General features: G+C 45.3%; 1 protein-coding gene across 6 annotated transcripts in view; it reads right to left on the bottom strand.

The window, feature by feature from the left end:
* The window catches only part of LOC112267659 (interleukin-1 receptor accessory protein-like 1), an 810683-nt gene that overhangs the window by 168601 nt on the left and 621049 nt on the right, over positions 1-21033 (bottom strand). For 4 of the 6 annotated variants that reach the window (XM_042323756.1, XM_042323755.1, XM_042323752.1 and 1 more), the window contains exon 4: positions 3338-3412. The exons of the other annotated variants lie outside the window; for them this stretch is intronic. In XM_042323756.1, coding sequence (XP_042179690.1) covers positions 3338-3412 — 75 coding nt within the window. The remainder of the gene's footprint in view (positions 1-3337; positions 3413-21033) is intronic. 6 annotated transcript variants of the gene reach the window in all.

Below are 21033 nucleotides of genomic sequence, written 5' to 3'. Positions count from 1 at the left end.
GGGTGGGGAAGGGGGAGGGAGGGTGCTGCTCTCTATGAAGGGGTGGGGTGGGGGAGGGTGCCGCTCTTTATGAAGGGGTGGGGGAGGGAGGGTGCTGCTTTTATGAAGGGGTGGGGGTGGGGAGGGAGGGTGCTGCTCTTTATGAAGGGATGGGGGTGGGGGAGTGGGTGGGTGCTGCTCTTTATGAGGGGGTGGGGGTGGGGGAGGGAGGGTGCTGCTCTTTATGAGGGGGTGGGGGTGGGGGAGTGGGTGGGTGCTGCTCTTTATGAAGGGGTGGGGGTGGGGGAGGGAGGGTGCTGCTCTTTATGAGGGGGTGGGGGGTGGGGGAGGGAGGGTGCTGCTCTCTATGAAGGGGTGGGGGTGGGGGAGGGAGGGTGCTGCTCTTCATGAAGGGGTGGGGGTGGGGGAGTGCTCCTAAATGGGGTCTCTGAGTCACCACTATTCTCTTTGGATAGAAGGTACTGTACAGTGTTGTACTCACTGACTACATTAAGAGCATTATGATAAAAGCATTATGAAACATCCATCCTTGGGAAAATACAGACACCAGATCAGGACCAAGGTGAAACACATGACTTTTTGTTTGGTCTACTTTTAGACAGAGTGGGATGTTATTTACATTAGCAGGCAAACATGTCATCACTTCTTTAGGCTGCCAAAGGTCAATACAGGTTCACCATTTCCTCTGCTGACCAATCTCTCATGATAACACACCTAAAGTGCGTTAGCAAGGAGGATATAGTCCCACAATGCAACACTGTGAACATAATGCATCTAATGGTATAACAGACTCACCGACACAATGATGAATCTGATTTGTTCTACTGGGCGGGCCTTGAGGAGACACAGTAATGCTGCCCACCCAGGGCCACAGCAAGGATTTATACAACACGTTTTTATTAAATAACTATTAGGGAATCGATTGTGAAATGGTAAGAGAAAAAATAGGTGTTGATTAATTTGGGCCTGCAGTTTACGGCTCCCTCTCTTTTCATCTCCTGTCCTCCTCCATTACTCTCCTCTCGTTTCCTCCATCTCTCATCATCCTTCCTTCCCTCCTTCACTCCTGCTCTCTCCCTCACTCCTCTCTTTATTCTTCCCTTTCTCCCTCCCTCCTCCTCTCTTCTCTTCCTCCTCTCGTGCTCGCCTAATTAACTGTCAACTGTAGCCATTTATGTTTCTATATTTAATGAGGGAATGAATATTAAACATTCCCTTCTCTCTTCTCTCTCTCCACCCCCTATACATCCCCTCTCTCTCTCCTCTCTGCCCTCTCCACCCCCTCTTTCTCCCTTCTCCATCCCCTCTCTCCTCTCTCCACCTACTCTCTTCACTCTGCACCCTCTCTCTCCCCTCTTTACCCCCTCTACCCCCTCTCTCCCCGTCCACCCCCTCTCTCTCCCCTCTCCACCCTCTCTCTCCCTACTCTCAAACCCCTCTCTCCCCTCTCCACCCCCTCCCCTCTACACCCTCTCCCCCCTCTCCACCCCCTCTCCCACCCTCCCCTCTCACTCCCCCTCCCACCCTCCCCTCTACACCCTCTCTACCCCCTCTCCCACCCTCCCCTCTCACACCCTCTCCAACCCCTCACTCCACTTTCTACCCCCTCACTCCCCTCTCTCCACTCTCCACCCCCTCTCTCCCCTCTCCACCTCCTCACTCCCCTCTCTCCCCTCTCCACCCCCTCTCTTCCCTCTCTCCTCTCTACACCCCCTCTCTCCTCTCTCCAACCCCTCTCTCCACTTTCTACCCCCTCACTTACTACCCTGTCTGAGGTGGTGACATGAACATGTTACCGTGACAATGGGAGTAAGTGACAGGATTTTGTATAGCTGGAACTTCAAACAGGCTCCCCCACATGTATTATGAATATGTGACTGGGAAACCATATTAAAGCACGGGTGAGCATGAAAACACAGGACCCCCACCAATCCAGATACACTGTAGTTCAAAACCTGATCTCTTCCATGTTGAAACATGTTTGGATACAGAGGAGATCAACAGTGTCTACAGAATTTACTGTGAATTTTCTCAGTCAGAAAATGCAGAAACCTTCAGGGAAGTAAAAAAATATATATATCTGTGATTTGACTGCTGCCTTAGTTGCTCAGTATAGCATATAAGCTTCTGGCCTGTCAGTGAATGGACTGCGTAGAATCACCCTCCATCCCCAAACATTTTATCTGATAAACCACATAATGACTCGCACCTCTTTTCCTGATTGCCACGTTGCACCTCTGCCTCCTGTGTTCATCACCGTGACACATTTACATCAAAGGGAAACCTCCATCATGACCCATTTTCTCTCCCTCCGCAGCTGCTTGTGCTCTGGGCCAATCACAGCGCGGCAGGAAGTATCCCATGTATCCCTGTGATGAGCGGCTGGTTAGGCACACTAAAGAGCATCATTCATGCTCAGTCACTCCAGTAGCGATCCAGGCCAATCATCAGCAGGAATACTACCATCAACCCATTTTAAATGATAGAAAGGTTCCTTCCCCATATTATCCAGATGTCCATGTTGTATGTTGAGGTAAACCAGATCAGATGTTTTTTGCCATTCAGAGACGGCAGGATAGCCTAGTGGTTAGAGCGTTGGACTAGTAACCGGAAGGTTGCAAGTTCAAACCCCCGAGCCGCCAAGGTACAAATCTGTCGTTATGCCCCTGAACAGGCAGTTAACCCACTGTTCCTAAGCTGTCATTGAAAATAAGAATTTGTTCTTAAATGACTTGCCTAGTTAAATAAAGGTAAAATAATAAACAGAATTAAACATGTTGGATCGCTGCAGAGCTCTCAGGTGCTCCCTGTGTCCAATTTCGCCTTCCAAATAAAGCATTGCTGGCAATTTCATCTTTCATTTCAAGTAGTGTGATATATACTGAGTGGCCCATGTTGACTCAAATCCAAGTTTATTAGTCACATGCACCGAATACAACACGACTCCAATACTTCCCACAGTTGTGTTAAGTTGGCTGGATGTCCTTTAGGTGCTGTACATTCTTGATACACACGGTAAACTGACACACTCAAACCGGTGCTCCTGGCACATACTACCATACCCTGGATTCACCTGGTCAGTCTATGACATGGAAATAGCAGTTTCTGTTGAAGTTGTCCCAGTATTCTCAGTAACAACCACACTGAATGGTTTTCTATTCACAGCAGGCTAAACTGAGTGTAAAGCCTACCCATCTTGAATCAATGCAAATATCCCCTTGTAAAATGATCTACTAAGGTAAAACATTACTGTGGTACTCATAGTGACCCTATCTTTGGTTAAAGTAGCACACAGAGACCGTGCTTGTCTGGGAACATAAACCCGTTGGTGTCTTACCTAACTGCAGCTCCAGGATGCTGAGTTTGCTTTCTGAGGGGAACAGGATCTTTGGAGGCTTGTCTGTCAGAGGGGCTGGAAAACAAAAAGAAAACACACATTACAATTCATTTCCACACTTCTGACATTTGTCCGTTGAGCCATATACTTATGAAAATGTCTTCGTAAACCCGAGCGCAGCGTTGAAGAGTGAGAGGAGAACACAGTGCAGACACCGTATGGAAGCTGAAGCAGTAGACAGAGGGAAACTGTTAAAGGATATCCCCTTCTCCAAAAGCCTCAAACATCCGTCTACTTCAAAACTTTACCCTGGCAACCGTTTTTAATCCCAGCTAGCGGCTTCCCCTCTTTATGGACCAAGCACGTCAGTGACTAGACTGGCTGTGCTACAGTGTGAACGCGGATGCAGGTTGGATGGGTATTTACCACAAACCCCGGTTTATTCCCTGTTATGTAGGGAAGGGCTTCAGTACCGTTCACAGGTATCTTAGCAGCTATTTACATATGTCAGATTCATATGTCAGATTGTTGCGACGACTCGTCACAGCAGAACAAAATACCTATAAATAACCCATTGGTGAATTTCCTCCAACCTCGATGTTGAGTGAGATGGATCAAGTCAGCAACAGAGGGAGGACAAGGGGAAATAAGTAGTGTGTGACTGGAAGTGCTATCCTGTCATGATGAGCTTAATCGTACCAAGCTGCGTTTGACAGGACGCTCGTTTTTCAGCCGCCCGGATTCCAACTTGCATGCGCTCCGGATGCATTTAAAGTGGCTACGTTTGGTTTAGTCTTCGTGTATTCTCAGACTGCACCAAGAGAATACATCTCATATCCATATTCTGTGAAGTGCCCAGCCTATTTACCATCAACTTTTTAAAATGTATGCGCACTGCAATGAAACATACTCTTGGGTACGACATATGGCATCGCTGAAATCTGTATTTGTATTTATCTGTCATTGTTGTTCAAAGCCTTTAACCCAGAGGCAAATAACTGGTGGTGGTGGTGGTGGTGGTGGCAATGTATACCGTAAGAAGCATAGGCAACATAAATAGGCTTTACAAAGGAGGAGGTAGGAACCCAGGAAGTGCTTTAGATACCCCATACTCTTATTCAGATGTTGAATCTTAATTTGATCACAGCAGGAAATGAAAAGTTGTAGTGTATTCAAGGTTTAAAAAAGCTTCTAAAGTTTGCAATTTCCACTTGTGTCAGAATTGATTTGCCCTAACAAAAAATGTATCACCCCCTACAAAAATATCCATTAATTATCAAATTAAGTCAAATTAAGAGCTGTTCTTGTTATCCTTCTTGTCAACTAATGTTCTCTGTCCAATAGAGTGTTCGGCTTTTTATCTGCTTCTATAGCTTCACATGTCATATTTACCAAAAGTAATGACTAATCATGCTCATTATTCACAATGTAAAGGTCAGGGTCTTCTGCAGCGAATGCATCAGCTAAAGAGGTCAGCTGTACATTAAACAGCACATGAACACATGCACGGTACATATAACAGTTATAAGAAGGGACAAAAGCAATCTAGTACAATGACAAAACTAGTTGGGTCTTCCCTTAGACCTGAATTCAAACGGATCATTAATGGAAGGTTTCTTATGTAACATACTTCCTATGAGACAAGTAAAATCTTCTTCTGATCAGAAATTATCCCACCCCCCCCCATGTTCTACTGTAGATATGCATAATTAATGAACACTTGTTTGATACTGCAGCGATGATAAAATCGTAGTTATGAGAGGTCACAGATGATTCACCATTGTGAAGATACTGGTTTCCAGTCTGTTTCGACCCCCATTGGAATACACCAGCCCCAATTAGGCCTAGCGAGAAGGAACAAAAGATCTGCACTTAGGGCCATCCCATGATCATTAGTGCTTAATTGGGCACCCTCTGCAAAGTGGCATTGGAAAGTCCTCATATCTAAGATACTTTTTTTAAGAGTAGTACGAGTATGAACACTCAGTCTGAGTCTGAAAACGGTCAGGGAGAAACTCTTATAGGGGAATGAATTCTGGCACAAAACAACACGGCAGCTGTAGAGTAGGTAGTAGTCAGAGGTGTAGGTACACTGTGTGGTGTTTCCTGTATGTGTTGCCAGTCTAGTCTGCTTGCTCATTAAAGAACAGCAGTTGAATGTGTTAATTTATCACCAGGTACAAACAGCCTTCACTAAATCTATTTGGGGGGATACCTGTGTCTTTCTACCCAGTGTTGCAACAGTTTGGCATGGTCCATATCGCTTTGCAACTGCATCTTGGTGAGACAAAAGCAGGACTGAAAAAGGTCATTGATGTACCATACACAGTCTTAGTGAAAAATAACATCTTTGGAGCAAAATGGATGACATTTGGGAGTCAATGGTTCTCAATTGACACATTAAAGCCTATTCTCTGGTGACTGTGTGAAATGACACTCCATCATGCAGTGATAATGTGGTGCCGTCTCAATTCATGACTAATGAGCCAAACCCCGACACCGTCCCCATTCGAAGAGAGAGAGAGAGGGCCGAGACCAAACCCCGACACCGTCCCCATTCGAAGAGAGAGAGAGGGCCGAGACCAAACCAAACCGTCCCCATTCGAAGAGAGAGAGAGAGGGCCGAGACCAAACCCCGCCCCATTCGAAGACCAAACCCCAAACCCCGACACGACACCGTCCCCATTCGAAGAGAGAGAGAGGGGCCGAGACCAAACCCCGACACCGTCCCCATTCGAAGAGAGAGAGAGGGCCGAGACCAAACCACGACACCGTCCCCATTCGAAGAGAGAGAGAGGGCCGAGACCAAACCCCGACACCGTCCCCATTCGAAGAGAGAGAGAGGGGCCGAGACCAAACCACGACACCGTCCCCCATTCCCCATTCGAAGAGAGAGAGAGGGGACCGAGACCAAACCACAACACCGTCCCCATTCGAAGAGAGAGAGAGGGCCGAGACCAAACCACAACACCGTCCCCATTCGAAGAGAGAGAGAGAGGGCAGAGACCAAATCGTGACACCAAAACGAACTCAAACTAGAGCCTCGATCCACTAAATGTTTCCCTGGCGGGAGCAAGAGCTGAGCTCCGCTCGCGGAAAATCTCATTATGTTAATGACCTTTTTCTTTCTGAAATATGCATTGAATATTTTGTTTAATCACGACATGAAAAAGAAAACACAGTCGTTCCCGAAAATGATTAGTCCCAACATGAGGCAGGCATGAACAGGGTACAAAAAGTCTGTGGACAGCGTTTTGGCAGGAGGGTGACCATGGTTCTGATAACCGAAAGAGAGAAACTGAGCAGTACTTTGCTTTGATGAGAACTCATAGTAGTACCACAGTGGACTCAACATTGACCAATGATAGGCCAAACACAATATGTATTCAGAGTTTCCTAAATCCATTGGTATTGACTGCGAGGCAGAATATTAATAATGAATTGCTTGGTGAGATTCGAACAGAAAATTCATATCACACATTACCATTCATGTAACCAGTTATGGATTTATCTGATTGTAATTTCTTCTTTGAGATGACTACAGACATTCACAGATACAGACGCACGCACACAGAGTAGGAACTGTATTGTAGGTTATCCTCAGGGACTGGCTAGAGATGTAGCTGGACCTCTCAATCCCTGTCTTTGTAGGGTTCTGGAGCTACCTGACTACCCTTCCCTGTCTCTGTAGGGTTCTGGAGCTACCTGACTACCCTTCTCTGTCTCTGTAGGGTTCTGGAGCTACCTGACTACCCTTCCCTGTCTCTGTAGGGTTCTGGAGCTACCTGACTACCCTTCCCTGTCTCTCGCCTCCTCCCTGTAGGCTGTCTCGTCATTGTTGGTGATCAAGCTTACCACTGTAGTGTCGTCAGCAAACTTGATGATTGAGTTGGAGGTGTGCATGGCTATGCAGTCATGGGCGAACAGGGAGTACAGGAGAGGGCTGAGAACTCACCCTTGTGGGGCCCCAGTGTTGAGGATCAGCGGAGTGGAGATGTTGTTTCCTACATTCACCCCCTGGGGGCAGCCCGTCAGGAAGTCCAGGACCCAGCTGCACAGGCGGGGTCGAGACCCAGGCTCTCAAGCTTAATGATGAGTTTGGAGGGTACTATGGTGTTGAATGCTGAGCTGTAGGCAATGAACAGCATTCTTACATAGGTATTCAGTGTGCAGTGTGATGGCGATTGCATAGTCTGTGCACCTATTGGGACGGTAAGCAAATTGGAGTGGGTCTAGGGTGACTAGTAGGGTGGAGGTGATATGATCCTTGACTAGTCTCTCAAAGCACTTCATGATGACAGAAGTGAGTGCTATGGGGCGATAGTAATTTAGTTCAGTAACCTTAGCTTTCTTGGGAACAGGAACAATGGTGGCCATCGTGAAGCATGTGGGGACAGCAGACGGGGATTGATTGAATATGTCCATAAACACACCAGCCAGCTGGTCTGCGCATGCTTTGAGGACGCGGCTGGGGATGCCCTTCTGGGCCGGCAGCCTTGCGAGGGTTAACACATTTAAATATTTTACTCACATCGGCCACAGAGAAGGAGAGCCCGCAGTCTTTGGTAGCGGGCCGTTTCGTGGCACTGTATTGTCTTCAAAGTGCGCAAAGAAGATGTTTAATTTGTCTGGGAGTAAGACGTCGATGTCTGCAACAGGGCTGGTTTTCCTTTTGTAATCCATGATTGTCTGTAGATCCTGCCACATACTTCTCCTGTCTGAGCCGTTGAATTGTGACTCCACTTTGTCTCTATACTGACACTTGTTTGTTTGATTGCCTTACAGAGGGAATAACTACAATGTTTGTATTTGGCCATGTTTCCAGTCACCTTGCCATGATTAAATGCGGTGGTATGTGCTTTCAGTTTTGCGCGAATGCTGCCTACAAGCCACGGTTTCTGGTTAGGGAAGTTTTTTTTCTTTTCTTTATTTTGTTGAATTTTTACCCCTTTTTCTCCCCAATTTCATGGTATCCAATTGTTGTAGTAGCTACTAACTTGTCTCATCGCTACAACTCCCGTACGGGCTCGGGAGAGACCAAGGTTGAAAGTCATGCGTCCTCCGATACACAACCCAACCAGCCGTACTGCTTCTTAACACAGCGCGCATCCAACCCGGAAGCCAGCCCCACCAATGTGTCGGAGGAAACACCTTGCACCTGGCAACCTTGGTTAGTGCGCACTGCGCCCGGCCCACCACAGGAGTCACTGGTGCGCGATGAGACAAGGACATCCCTACCGACCACGCCCTCCCTAACCCGGGCGACGCTAGGCCAATTGTGCGTCGCCCCACGGACCTCCCGGTCGCGGCCGGTTACGACAGAGCCTGGGCGCGAACCCATGGACTCTGATGGCACAGCTGGCGCTGCAGTACAGCGCCCTTAACCACTGTGCCACCCGGGAGGCCGTTAGGGAAGGTTTTAATAGTCACAGTGGGTACAACATATCATATACACTTCCTTATAAACTCGCTCACCATGTCAGCGGTGAGCGAGTACTGGGTAAATATCCCAGTCCATGTGATCGAAGCAATCTTGAAGTGTGGAATTCGATTGGTCAGACCAGTGTTGGTAGACCTAATCACAGGCACTTCCTGTTTTAGTTTCTGCCTATAGGAGGGGAACAAGAAGATAGAGTCGTGGTCAGATTTGCCAAAAGGAGGGAGGGGGAGGGCCTTGTATGCATCGCGGAAGTTAGAGTAGCAGTGGTCGAGTGTGTTACTCGCTCGTGTACTGCAATCGATATGCTGCTAGAATTTAGGTATCCTTGTTCTCAGATTAGCTTTGTTAAAATCCACAGCTACAATGAATGCCCCTCAGGATATATGGTTTCCAGTTTGCATAAAGTCCAGTGAAGTTCCTTGATGTCCGTCTTGGTATCCGCTTGTGGGTGGATGTAGACGACTGTGATGATAACCGAGGAGAGTTCTCTTGGGAGATAATACGGTCGGCATTTGATTGTGAGGAATTCAGGTAGACAAAAGGACTTATTGTATGTTGTTACAATTACACCATGAGTCGTTAATCATGAAACATACACCCCCGCCCTTGTTCTTACCAGAGAGATGTTTGTTCCTGTTGGCGCGATGCACTGAAAATACCGTTGGCTGTAAGAACTCCGACATCATGTCCCCAGCTAGCCATGTCTCTGTGAAACAGAGTATGTTACAATCCCGGAAATCTCTTTGGAAAGCAACTCTTGCCCTAATTTCGTCGACTTTGTTAACTAGGGACTGGACATTAGCAAGTAATATACTCAGAAGCGGTGGTTGGTGTGCGGTCTTCTAGCCTGACTAGAAGACCGCTCCGGCACCCTCTCCTCCGACGGCGTTGTTTTGGGTCGGCCTCTGGAATCAGTTCAAATGCCCTGGGAGGTGCACACAAAGGATCTGCTTGGGAAAGTCGTATTCCTGGTTGTAGTGCTGGTTGTGCTGGTAAGTTGACGTCTCTCTTATATCCAATACTTATTTCCGGCTGCATGTAACAACACTTAAGGTTTTCTGGGCTAACAATGTGAGAAATAATACATGAAAAAACTAAATACTGCACAGTTTCCTTAGGACTTGAAGCGAAGCTGCTATCTTTCTCAGCGCCATCTCTATGATCTGCCCGATCACTAAGTTAAACTGTCAAAGCATACTGCTTTGGTTCAGATACAAGCAGAAACTCCACATCATTCATTCTCTTGGTTGTAGAAAAGTGTTAACCTTTAATTTCAAGAGCTATCTGTAGGGGAAAATGGTCTTAGTCCATAGATAATATATAAATATAGAATATTCAGTATATATACCGTAATCTGTACTGTTTCAGTTTCTTGCTCAATACAAATATTACATTTCTCTGCAATAATATATGTTCTCTGTCCCTCTCTCTCCGTCTCTCTCTCTGCAATAATATATTCTCTCTGCACATCTCTCTCTCTCTCTCTCTCTCTCGCTCTCTTTCTCTCAATTCAATTCAAGGGGCTATATTGGCACTGGAAACATGTTGACATTGAATATGACATTTCACATGTTATATTATGTCTATATACAGTGTTGCAATGATGTGCAAATAGTTAAAGTTAAAAAAGGGAAAATAAATAAACATAAATATGGGTTGTATTTACAATGGTGTTTGTTCTTCACTGGTTGCCCTTTTCCTTTGGCAACAGGTCACAAATCTTGCTGCTGTGATGGCACACTGTGGTATTTCACCCAATAGATATGGGAGAGTATCAAAATTGGAATTGTTTTCAAATTCTTTGTGGGTCTGTGTAATCTGAGGGAAATATGTGTCTCTAATATGGTCATATATTTGGCAGGAGGTTAGGAAGTGAAGCTCAGTTTCCACTTTATTTTGTGGGCAGTGAGCACATACTGTTGCCTGTCTTCTCTTGAGAGCCAGGTCTGCCTACTGCAGCCTTTATCAATGGCAAGGCTATGCTCACTGAGTCTGTACATAGTCAAAGCTTTCCTTATTTTTGGGTCAGTCATAGTGGTCAGGTATCCTGCTAATGTGTATTCTCTGTTTATGGCCAAATAGCATTCTAGTTTGCTCTGTTTTTTTGTTAATTATTTTCAATATGTCAAGTAATTATATATTTTCTCTCTCTCTCTCTCTCTCTCTCTCTCTCTCTCTCTCTCTCTCTCTCTCTCTCTAACATGCTAGTTATATAAATATGCTAGACCATAACTGTTACAGAACTAAGGAACAATGCTACACTGCAATCACACTGTACCAGCCCTACCTAACAAATGAATAGATAGCTTCTAGCGTCGCTGAATGTAAAGTGGTGCCTGCCCCACGCTTCCAATAATGGGTGTTGGTAATGGTGAGGGGGTGGGCGGATTGCAATGTATCCTTAAAACCCTTTTCCTTCTTCCTACTTCAACCTTTTCCATTAATTCTGTCTATTTGGGGCCATTAGTGTGAAGTATCCCTCCACTCCCCCTTTTGGAGGTTGCCATCAGTTACAACCCTACATTGTGCAGCCGGTAGCAGCAGAACACTAATCATTAGCAGGGTGGAAGCCAGGCTCTCTGGGGGGTATCCTTTAACAAATGTCAGGATTGAGCTAGAGGGGAAATTGCTCTCCCAAAGGCGGCCGTACATCAGAGGACCCAAGACAAGAGTAGCGCTGATCCCTCTAAGAGAAGCACACTTTAAAACAAGACTCATGGTGAAATCACTCCTTCTTGCTCTGGTTAGGTGTGAAAACGCTAGTTGAACAGAACAGAAGTGAACAGCACAGCATCTCCATTGCTGGGATATAATTGGATCCCTCAGGTTTTGGTGAGAATTTGCAAAGGGTATGTGGTTGTAGACAAACCTCTGGAACAAAGAGGATGTAGGAAAAAGCAGGAGTATCTTTTGTTAGTTTTAACATAGATATTTTGATATTTTCATGAACATGAATGGGTTGCAATTACATTCATCTGTAGTATTCCAGGTCTCATCCATTAATCGGATTAAAACGTGAAAAGATCAATGCTTTCACTTGATTAAAAGCTGCTTGGGTAGTGGGTGACAGACAGACACAGGGAGAATCTCAATTGCATACTCCTCACGTCCTCTCTCCTCACCTCAAAACCCATTGGATGAGAAAGCCAGAGGTTCCTCTCCTCTGAAATTCTCCTCCAATGGGTTTTGAGAAGAAGGCAAGGAGAGAGCAGAGAGGACGCGAGAAGTATGCAATTCAGATTTTCCCATTCTCTTGGTGATGTTTAGTGAGATATCAGGTGGCCTGGCTTGTGACTTTCACCAAACAGAAGCTCTTCAAAGCCTTCAACAGCGTAGGTGGTCTCTGGTCATCTATTGACCGGACAATGTGCAACAACTTCAAGAGGACAGCGCTCAGAGCACATCACAGCAGATTGCATTTTGATTTGAGACTCTAAGCTGTGTGCCTTTCATCCCCACTGGTAGGAGTTTCATACAGGGACTGTAGCAGACGGCCTGGAAGTGCTAATGAGCAATACCTCTTAATGTAATCTCCTTTTAATGAGACTCTTTGTTTTGAGAGTCTTGCTTCTTCCAGGCACTAAGGTATGAGTCAGCCTGATACAACACTCTATGTTGATCTGAGAGGATAGTGGTAAAAACAGGAAGTGAATGTAGTTATAGATGTTAATGACCACTTATAAGAACATAAGTTGTGCATGACGACACGTTTTAATGTTTTTAATGCCTTAGACTCAATCATGGACACTCTTAAGATAATTGTTGCTGCTTTGCGTGATGTATTGTTGTCTCTACCTTCTTGCCCTTTGTGCTGTTGTCTGCGCCCAATAATGTTTGTACCATGTTTTGTGCTGCTACCATGTTGTGCTGCTGCCATGTTGTGTTGCTACCATGTTGTTGTCATGTTGTGTTGCTACAATGCTGCGTTGTCATGTGTTGCTGCCATGCTGTGTTGTTGTCTTTAGGTCTCTCTTGTCGTGATGTGTACTATATTGTTATTTTATTTTTAATCCCAGCCCCTGTCCCTGCTGGAGGCCTTCTGGTAGGCCGTCATTGTAAATAGGAATTTGCTCTTAACTGACATGCCTAGTTAAATAAAGGTTAAATAAAAAAAATAAAAAATATGAGGTAATTCATAGGAAGTGTTACCAATACATGCAATAATAGCAGCAACACCAAGTAATAAAATATATTTAAATATATAATTTAAAGAGCCCAACATATATATTTGCATTATTTAACTGATGCTGCTTCAGTTCAGACAATGAACAAAACATTCCTTATTAAGAGGCTCATGAGATACATGTCCCAGAGAGGTTGTATCAGCGGTTTAGTTACTAGGGGCATGGATACTGAACCAATACCCACGTAATAGGCCTGTTTGACGTCAGAATAACAGGGATTTGGGTTGCAGCTTCAGTACCCTGAGAGGTACTGGGGAAGCAAAACATTTCCATGTAATTACCTTCAATAATCCTCCAAGTTCTCTCTAAGGTCCCTGAAATAGCACCACTTTAAATCTCACACATTGTTTAAAAGGGCACATTGTGCTCTACCTACAGTGCCTTCAGAAAGTATTCATACCCCTTGACTTATTCCACATTTTGTTGTGCTAAAGCCTGCATTCAAAATGGATTAAATAAATCAACATCTCACCTATTTACACACAATACCACATCATGAAAAACTGCAAACATCTTTATTGAAATGTTTGCAAATGTATTGAAAATGAAATAAAGAAATATGTAATTTACGTAAGTATTCACACCCCTTTGCTATGACACTCCAAATTGAGCTCAGATGAATCCAATTCCCTTTGATCATCCTTGAGATGTCAGTAGAACTTGAGTGGAGTCCACCTGTGGCCAATTAAATTGTTTGGACATGATTAAATAAGGTCCCAGAGTTGACAGTCAGAGCAGAAACTATACCAGAGCAGAAACTATCCCAGTCTGCTATCCCCACATGCTTCAAGATGGCCACCATTGTTCCTGTTCCCAAGAAAGCAAGGTAACTGAACTAAATGACTATCACCCTGTAGCACTCACTTCAGTCATCATGAAGTGCTTTAAGAGACGAGTCAAGGATCATTTCACCTCCACCCTACCTGACACCCTAGACCCACTCCCATTTGCCTACCATTCCAATAGGTCCACAGACGATGCAATCGGCATCACACTGCACACTGCCCTATCCCATCTGGACTAGAGGAATACCTATGTAAGAATGCTGTTCATTGACTATAGCTCAGCATTCAACACCATAGTACCCTCCAAGCTCATCATTAAGCTTGAGACCCTCTCGACATTATTCATCTCATATGTAAATACTGTATTTTATACCATCTATTGCATCTTAACTATGCCCCACGGCCATCATGCATCCATATATTTATATGTACATATTCTTATTCCATCGCCTTACATTGTGTGTATAAGGTAGTTGTTGTGAACTTGTCAGACTACCTGTTAGATATTACTGCACTGTCAGAACTTGAAGCACAAGCATTTCACTACACTCGCATTAACATCTGCTAACCATGTGTATGTGACCAATACAATTTGATTTAATTTGATGAAGTCCAAGGAACTGTCCCTAGATCTCAGAGACATAATTGTGATGAGGCATATATCTGGGGAAGGGTATAAAACAATTTCTAGAGTGTTGAAAGTTTCCAAGAGCATAGTGGTCTCCATCATTGGGAAATTGAAAACATATGGAACTACCCAGACCAAACTGAGCAACTGGGCAAGAAGGACATTGGTCAGGGAGGTAACCAAGATCCCAAATGATCACTCTGACAGAACTACAGAGTTCCTTGGCTGAAATGGGAGAATTTTTCAGAGAGACAACAGTCTCTACAGCACTTCAATCTGGGCTTTATGGTACAGTGGCCAGACGGAAGCCACTCTTGAGAAAAAGGCACATGACAGCACGCCTGGAGTTTGTAAAAATGCACGTGAAAGACTCTGAGATCATAAGGCAAATGGGGTCTGATTAGACAAAATTAACTCTTCGGCCTGAATGCAGAGCGCTATGTCTGTAGAAAACCAAGCACAGCTCATCACCTGTCTAACACCAACCCTACCTTGAAGCATGTTGGTGGCAGCATCATGATATGGGGATGCTTTTCAGCAGCAGGGATTGGGAGACTGGTAAGGATCGAGGGAACAATGAATGGAGCCAAATACAGGAAAATCCTTAATGAGAACCTGCTTCAGAAAGCAAACGGCCATAGAATGGGGCGAAGATTTATGTTACAAATGGACAATTAGCCCAAGCATACAGCCAAAGCAATGCTGGAATGGCTTCAGAACAAGAATGTGAAAGTCCTTGAGTGGTCCAGCCAAAGCCCAGACTTGAATCCCATTGAAAATCTATGGAAAGACTTGAAGATTGCTGTTCACTGCCGCTCCCCATCTAACTGAACAGAGACTTGAGAAAATCTGCAAGGAAGAATGGGAGAAAATCCCCAAATCCAGATGTGCAAAGCTGATACAGACATACCCAAGACAACTTAAAGCTGATCCAGACATACCCAAGACAACTCAAAGGTGATCCAGACATACACAAGACAACTCAAAGCTGATACAGACATACCCAAGACAACTTAAAGCTGATCCAGACATACCCAAGACAACTCAAAGCTGATCCAGACATACCCAAGACAACTTAAAGCTGATACAGACATACCCAAGACAACTCAAAGCTGTAATCGCCGCCAAAGGTGCTTTTGCATTGACTCAACATTTATCTAAACGTGATATTTAATTTTCAACAAATGTGCAAACATTTCTAAAAACATGTTTTCACTTTGTCAATATGGGTTATTGTGTGTAGTTGGGTGAGACAAACCATTTCTGTATGGACCTCGCTTTTTGCACGGGGGTTTTGTCATGCTGAAACAGGAAAGATCCTTCCCCAAACTGTTGCCACAAAGTTGGAAGCACAGTATTCTCTAGAATGTCACGTATGCTGTAGTGTTAAGATTTCCCTTCATTGGAACTAAGGGGCCTAGCCCGAACCATGAAAAATAGCCACAGATCACTATTCCTCATCCACCAAACTTTACAGTTGACACTATTACAGTGGTGCAGGTAGCGGTTTCCTGGAATCCAGCAAACCCAGATTTGTCCGTCAGACTGCCAGATGATGAAGCGTTATTCATCACTCCAGAGAACACATTTCCACTGCTCCAGAGTCCAATGGAAATGTGCTTTACACCACACCATTGCGCATGGTGATCTTAGGCCATGATTGTCTTTGGAGATTGCATGGCTCTGTGCTCGATGTTATACACCTGTCAGCAATGGTGTGGCTGAAATAGCTGAATCCACTAATTTGAAGGGGTATCCACACATATATATAGTATGTCCCAAAGAGGTTGAATCACTGTGAAAAAAACATTCTTAATCCCTTTGAATGCAGGCTGTAACACAACATGTGGAATAAGACAAGGGGTATAAATACTTTCTGAAGGCACTGTATGTCTCTCAGAACAAGGATAGTATAGTGTCGGTGGGCTAGGGCCAGTTTGTTATATCTGGAGTACTTCTCCTGTCCTATCTGGTGTCCTGTGTGAATTTAAGTATGCTCTCTCTAATTCTCTCTTTCTTTCTCTCTCTCTTATAATCTCCACCCGGCACAGCCAGAAGAGGACTGGCCACCCCACATAGCCTGGTTCCTCTCTAGGTTTCTTCCTAGGTTTTGTCCTTTCTAGGGAGCTTTTCCTAGCCACCGTGCTTCTACACCTGCATTGCTTGCTGTTTGGGGTTTTAGGCTGGGTTTCTATACAGCACTTTGAGATATTAGCTGATGTACGAAGGGCTTTATAAATAAATTTGATTTGGTATAGTACTGCTTGACCGGAACAAAAGTCTGCACCCACACTAGTTCTCTCAAGAGCATGATTGCCCTCCCTTACACCAGCAAATAATAGTCTTTCAAATGGAAGTGAGTGATTCTCTTATTGACAAAGGAATGATACGCATCTCTCAGTGGAGAAAGGGCCTCCGCTATGCATATTCTCCAATCACTCTGTAGTCTATCTACAATATACACCTGTCTGATCCTCTCCTCTGCCACCTCTCTTTCAGGCTGCATCGTCCCCTGCTCATTACTGACCCCCAGCTGCCTATGACACAAACATTATCTAAAAACACCACTCCCCCCCTCCACTTCCTACCTCCCTCCTCCACCAGCCCACCCACCATAGTCATGTCTCCTACCTCCCTTCCTCCCCTGTACCCCCACCAAAGTCATGTCTCCTACCTCCCTTCCTCCCCTGTCCCCCCACCATAGTCATGTCTCCTACCTCCCTTCCTCCCCTGTCCCCCCACCATAGTCATGGTTCCTCCCTTCCTCCCCTGTACCCCCACCAAAGTCATGTCTCCTACCTCCCTTCCTCCCCTGTACCCCCACCATAGTCATGTCTCCTACCTCCCTTCCTCACCTGTCCCCACACCAAAGTCATGCTTCCTCCTTCCTCCCCTGTACCCCCACCAAAGTCATGTCTCCTACCTCCCTTCCTCCCCTGTACCCCCACCACAGTCATGGCTCCTACCTCCCTCCCCTGTCCCCCACCATAGTCATGGCTCCTACCTCCCTCCCCGTCCCCCCACCACAGTCATGGCTCCTACCTCCCTCCCCCGTCCCCCAACCACAGTCATGGCTCCTACCTCCCTCCCCCATCCCCCACCACAGTCATGGCTCCTACCTCCCTCCCCCGTCCCCCAACCACAGTCATGGCTCCTACCTCCCTCCCCCATCCCCCCACCACAGTCATGGCTCCTACCTCCCTCCCCCCGTCCCCCACAACAGTCATGGCTCCTCCATTCCTTCCTGTCTGAGCCACGGTAACCGTGAAACTCAAAGCAAATGAAATCCAACACAGCTTCAGGTGTGTTTTCAGTGTGATTGTAGTTATCTCCCCTGCAGTACGCCTCATCAAGCAGCACAGTGTTTCCCCCTAAACACAACACAGTTTCAGGTGTGTTTTCAGTGTGATTGTAGTTATCTCCCCCGCAGTACACCTCATCAAGCAGCACAGTGTTTCCCCCCTGAATCCAACACAGCTTCAGGTGTGTTTTCAGTGTGATTGTAGTTATCTCCCTCGCAGTACGCCTCATCAAGAAGCACAGTGTTTCCCCCCTGAACACAACACAGTTCAGGTGTGTTTTCAGTGTGATTGTAGTTATCTCCCTCGCAGTACGCCTCATCAAGAAGCACAGTGTTTCCCCCCTGAACACAACACAGTTCAGGTGTGTTTTCAGTGTGATTGTAGTTATCTCCCTCGCAGTACGCCTCATCAAGAAGCACAGTGTTTCCCCCTGAACACAACACAGCTCCTTTGAGGAAATGGTGAATAATGCATGCAAGCCTCTCTAATTAAAATAGCGACCCGTTCTTGGCCACACATCATTACCTTCGTGTCCGCGCTCCTCAAGAATATGTTGGCGCATCACACACACAAACCGTAACCCCCCGACGCTTAAACAGCACCCGTGGGGAGGGGGGGCATTGTTTGGGCAGGCGAGGCAGACGGTAGCGAGGGGGGTACCTAACGTGCGTGAAAGTATCCATCTGACATTTCCCTTTCGCTGATTAGCGTTTCATTCATGACCATTCAGCTCGTCATCTCTATCCAATCATTTCAATCAAGGCATGATTACCTAGCTCCCTCCATATTCATGTGTAACAAACACATTATCTGTTGATTTAGGGTTGTATAAATACCTCTTTAACAAAATAACAAGCTCAACAAACAGGGAACGTAATCCAATTCGACAGTGTATGGTCAACAGATATGGAGCTGATTTAATAAGCTATTGTGGATGTCTGTCTGTCTGTTCAGGAACATTGTGAAATGAACTGAATCTCTCTGCTGGGCTCTGATAGTGAAGGAGCTTTAGTCATCAACGTCTTGGGATATTTAAACGTGACTTGGCAGTTGGGTCATGAAGCCATGAGCTAATATCTAATCATTATGGCAGTTGTCATAACATTGCGCACTGTTTTTGTCCGATGTGACTGAAGACAGCTTGGACCAAAATGACAAGGCAGCCGAGGTTAACTTGGGCACCACTGTATGTCATGAAAACGTTAGTTCATTTATCATCTTAGATATGTACTTGCTTACATTGTTTAATATACCAAACATAGTCACATGCTAATAATTCTATTTCAGACCTGCCATTCTTAAAGGGCTAGTTCATTCAAAATCACCAACCAACTATAACTCAGCATGTTGGTACAAAGGAAAACATATCATGGTGGTGAAAGAACTCAATGTCAGAGGGAAGGAAGGAGAGAAATAGGGAGGGATGGAGGGAGAAAAGGAAGGGAGGACTAGTCTACACTCTTAGAAAAAAGGGTCCCAAAAGGGTTCTGCCACTGTTCCCATATGAGAACCGTTTTGGTTCAGGTAGAACTATTTTGGGTTCCAGGTAGAACACAAAAAGGGTTCTACCTGGAACCAAAACGGTCCTATCTGGAACCAAAAGGGGTTCTTCAAAAGGTTTCTCTTATGGGGACAGCTGAGAATCCTTTTAGGTTTTAGATAGCACCTTTCTTTCTTAGCATGGACAGGAGATTTAGCTCCACATAAACACACACACACACTCACACTCACACTCACACTCACACTCACACTCACACTCACACTCACACTCACACACATACACGCATGTACACACACGTAAATCCATTTGTTCCCTCTCACCAGGCAGCTTGCTGTGGAACCAATGCAAGCCTAGTCTAGCTGAGTCTTAATTAACTGACCAGGCATGATTTAGCTGCTTTAAATTATCATTACACTATCCTACTTTTCTTCATTCCTCATCCCAACTGTCACAGCCTTTAAGCATTCTAATAGGCCGTCTTTAGAGTGTCTCTTCTGGTGTTAAAATAGACTCGGAGGACAGACATCTTCGTGATTCGTGAAAAGCAGAGTCAATGTATAGAGCTAACTTCCTGCTTCCTGCACCCTGCTTCGTGCCTCTGTCTTTTATCTTTATTTGTTCCTGGTGATTGTAATGAACACATAGTTCAGCCCCTGACATGACGTGAGAGCATGCTCATTTAGCCTCTCCGTGGTCTGGTGTCATGGTTGTAGAAATGATGCAGGTGACTTCTATGAAGAGGAGGAGAGTGGGAGGAAGGGAGGGAAAATGTGTTATTGATTCAGCCAGTTTCCCCTCCATATACTGCTCTCTCAGCAGCTATGCTAAAATGAACGCCGACATTTGGCTAAACCTTAAATCTGGAAGCTTGACAGGCAATACCTATGTACTTCTCTGTAATTAAAAAATTGATTAATCTTGTGTGCTGGGCTGTCATAAATACCCTGTTATTTTGAGCCGCGCTTCGGTGCAGCCTCAAATAAATATAAACAGAGAAATTGACAGTGGCTATGACTATGTACCCATCAGTATGAATGGGCGCTGAGGACCCAACTCTACCTGTTGCCTTTGGAGAGAAGCAACACCTTCCAGCTTCCAAGATGGCTGCCGTCATCATCAGTACCATGAGAGGCCTCTTGGCTCATGTCAGGGAAATGACTGAGGCAAAGCCTAGGAGGGCTGTGAGAGAATGTCCTTCTACCACACAGATGCTCATACAATACTGAGGAACATTGTCTCTCTCTCTGGGTTGGAATCATAGGACAGAAGAAGATAGTCTACCAACCACTTCCCCTGCTACTGCACGGTCTTCAGCTGCAGCTTTCATATCCAAACAGAAGTGAGGAATTCTTTCCAAAGTTACAATTAAGCAGATGTGTAAACCCAGTCTGAGCAGTAATGAATCATGACTGTTTTAATTGTGCATTGTTTCCATAATAACGAGGTGAGGGTGTGTGCAGCGATAAACAGACGTGCAGAATAGGCAGTGCTGTATCGACACAGCACTGCTGTCCTTTGAGAGGGCCTGCCTGATGGAAAGGATATTGAAAATGTCCAACTTACTCCCGCAAAAAAACTTTTTCCTTCTATATAGTTATTACCCAAAGTACTGAGTGATTTCAGTCCCTGTTCCACTTGTAAAACTACCCTTTGAAGTTAATTTAGTGGGTATCCCCCCCCACACACACAAAATTGTTTCTGATATAATCTTTAATTAGGAGATTGAATGTTTTTCCAATTGGGAAATAAAATGAAATGGTTTGCTCTTGGTACAGAGTGTTTTGTCCCAAGGACAAATATGAATGTCCCTGTTTAGATCACTCAACTGACAGCAGACAGTAAAGTGCTTGTTTTAT

The sequence above is a fragment of the Oncorhynchus tshawytscha genome, linkage group LG07 (genome assembly GCF_018296145.1).
Source record: "Oncorhynchus tshawytscha isolate Ot180627B linkage group LG07, Otsh_v2.0, whole genome shotgun sequence".
In the NCBI taxonomy this organism is placed as follows: Eukaryota; Metazoa; Chordata; class Actinopteri; order Salmoniformes; family Salmonidae; genus Oncorhynchus; species Oncorhynchus tshawytscha.
This window is presented reverse-complemented; position numbering and strand designations above follow the sequence as displayed.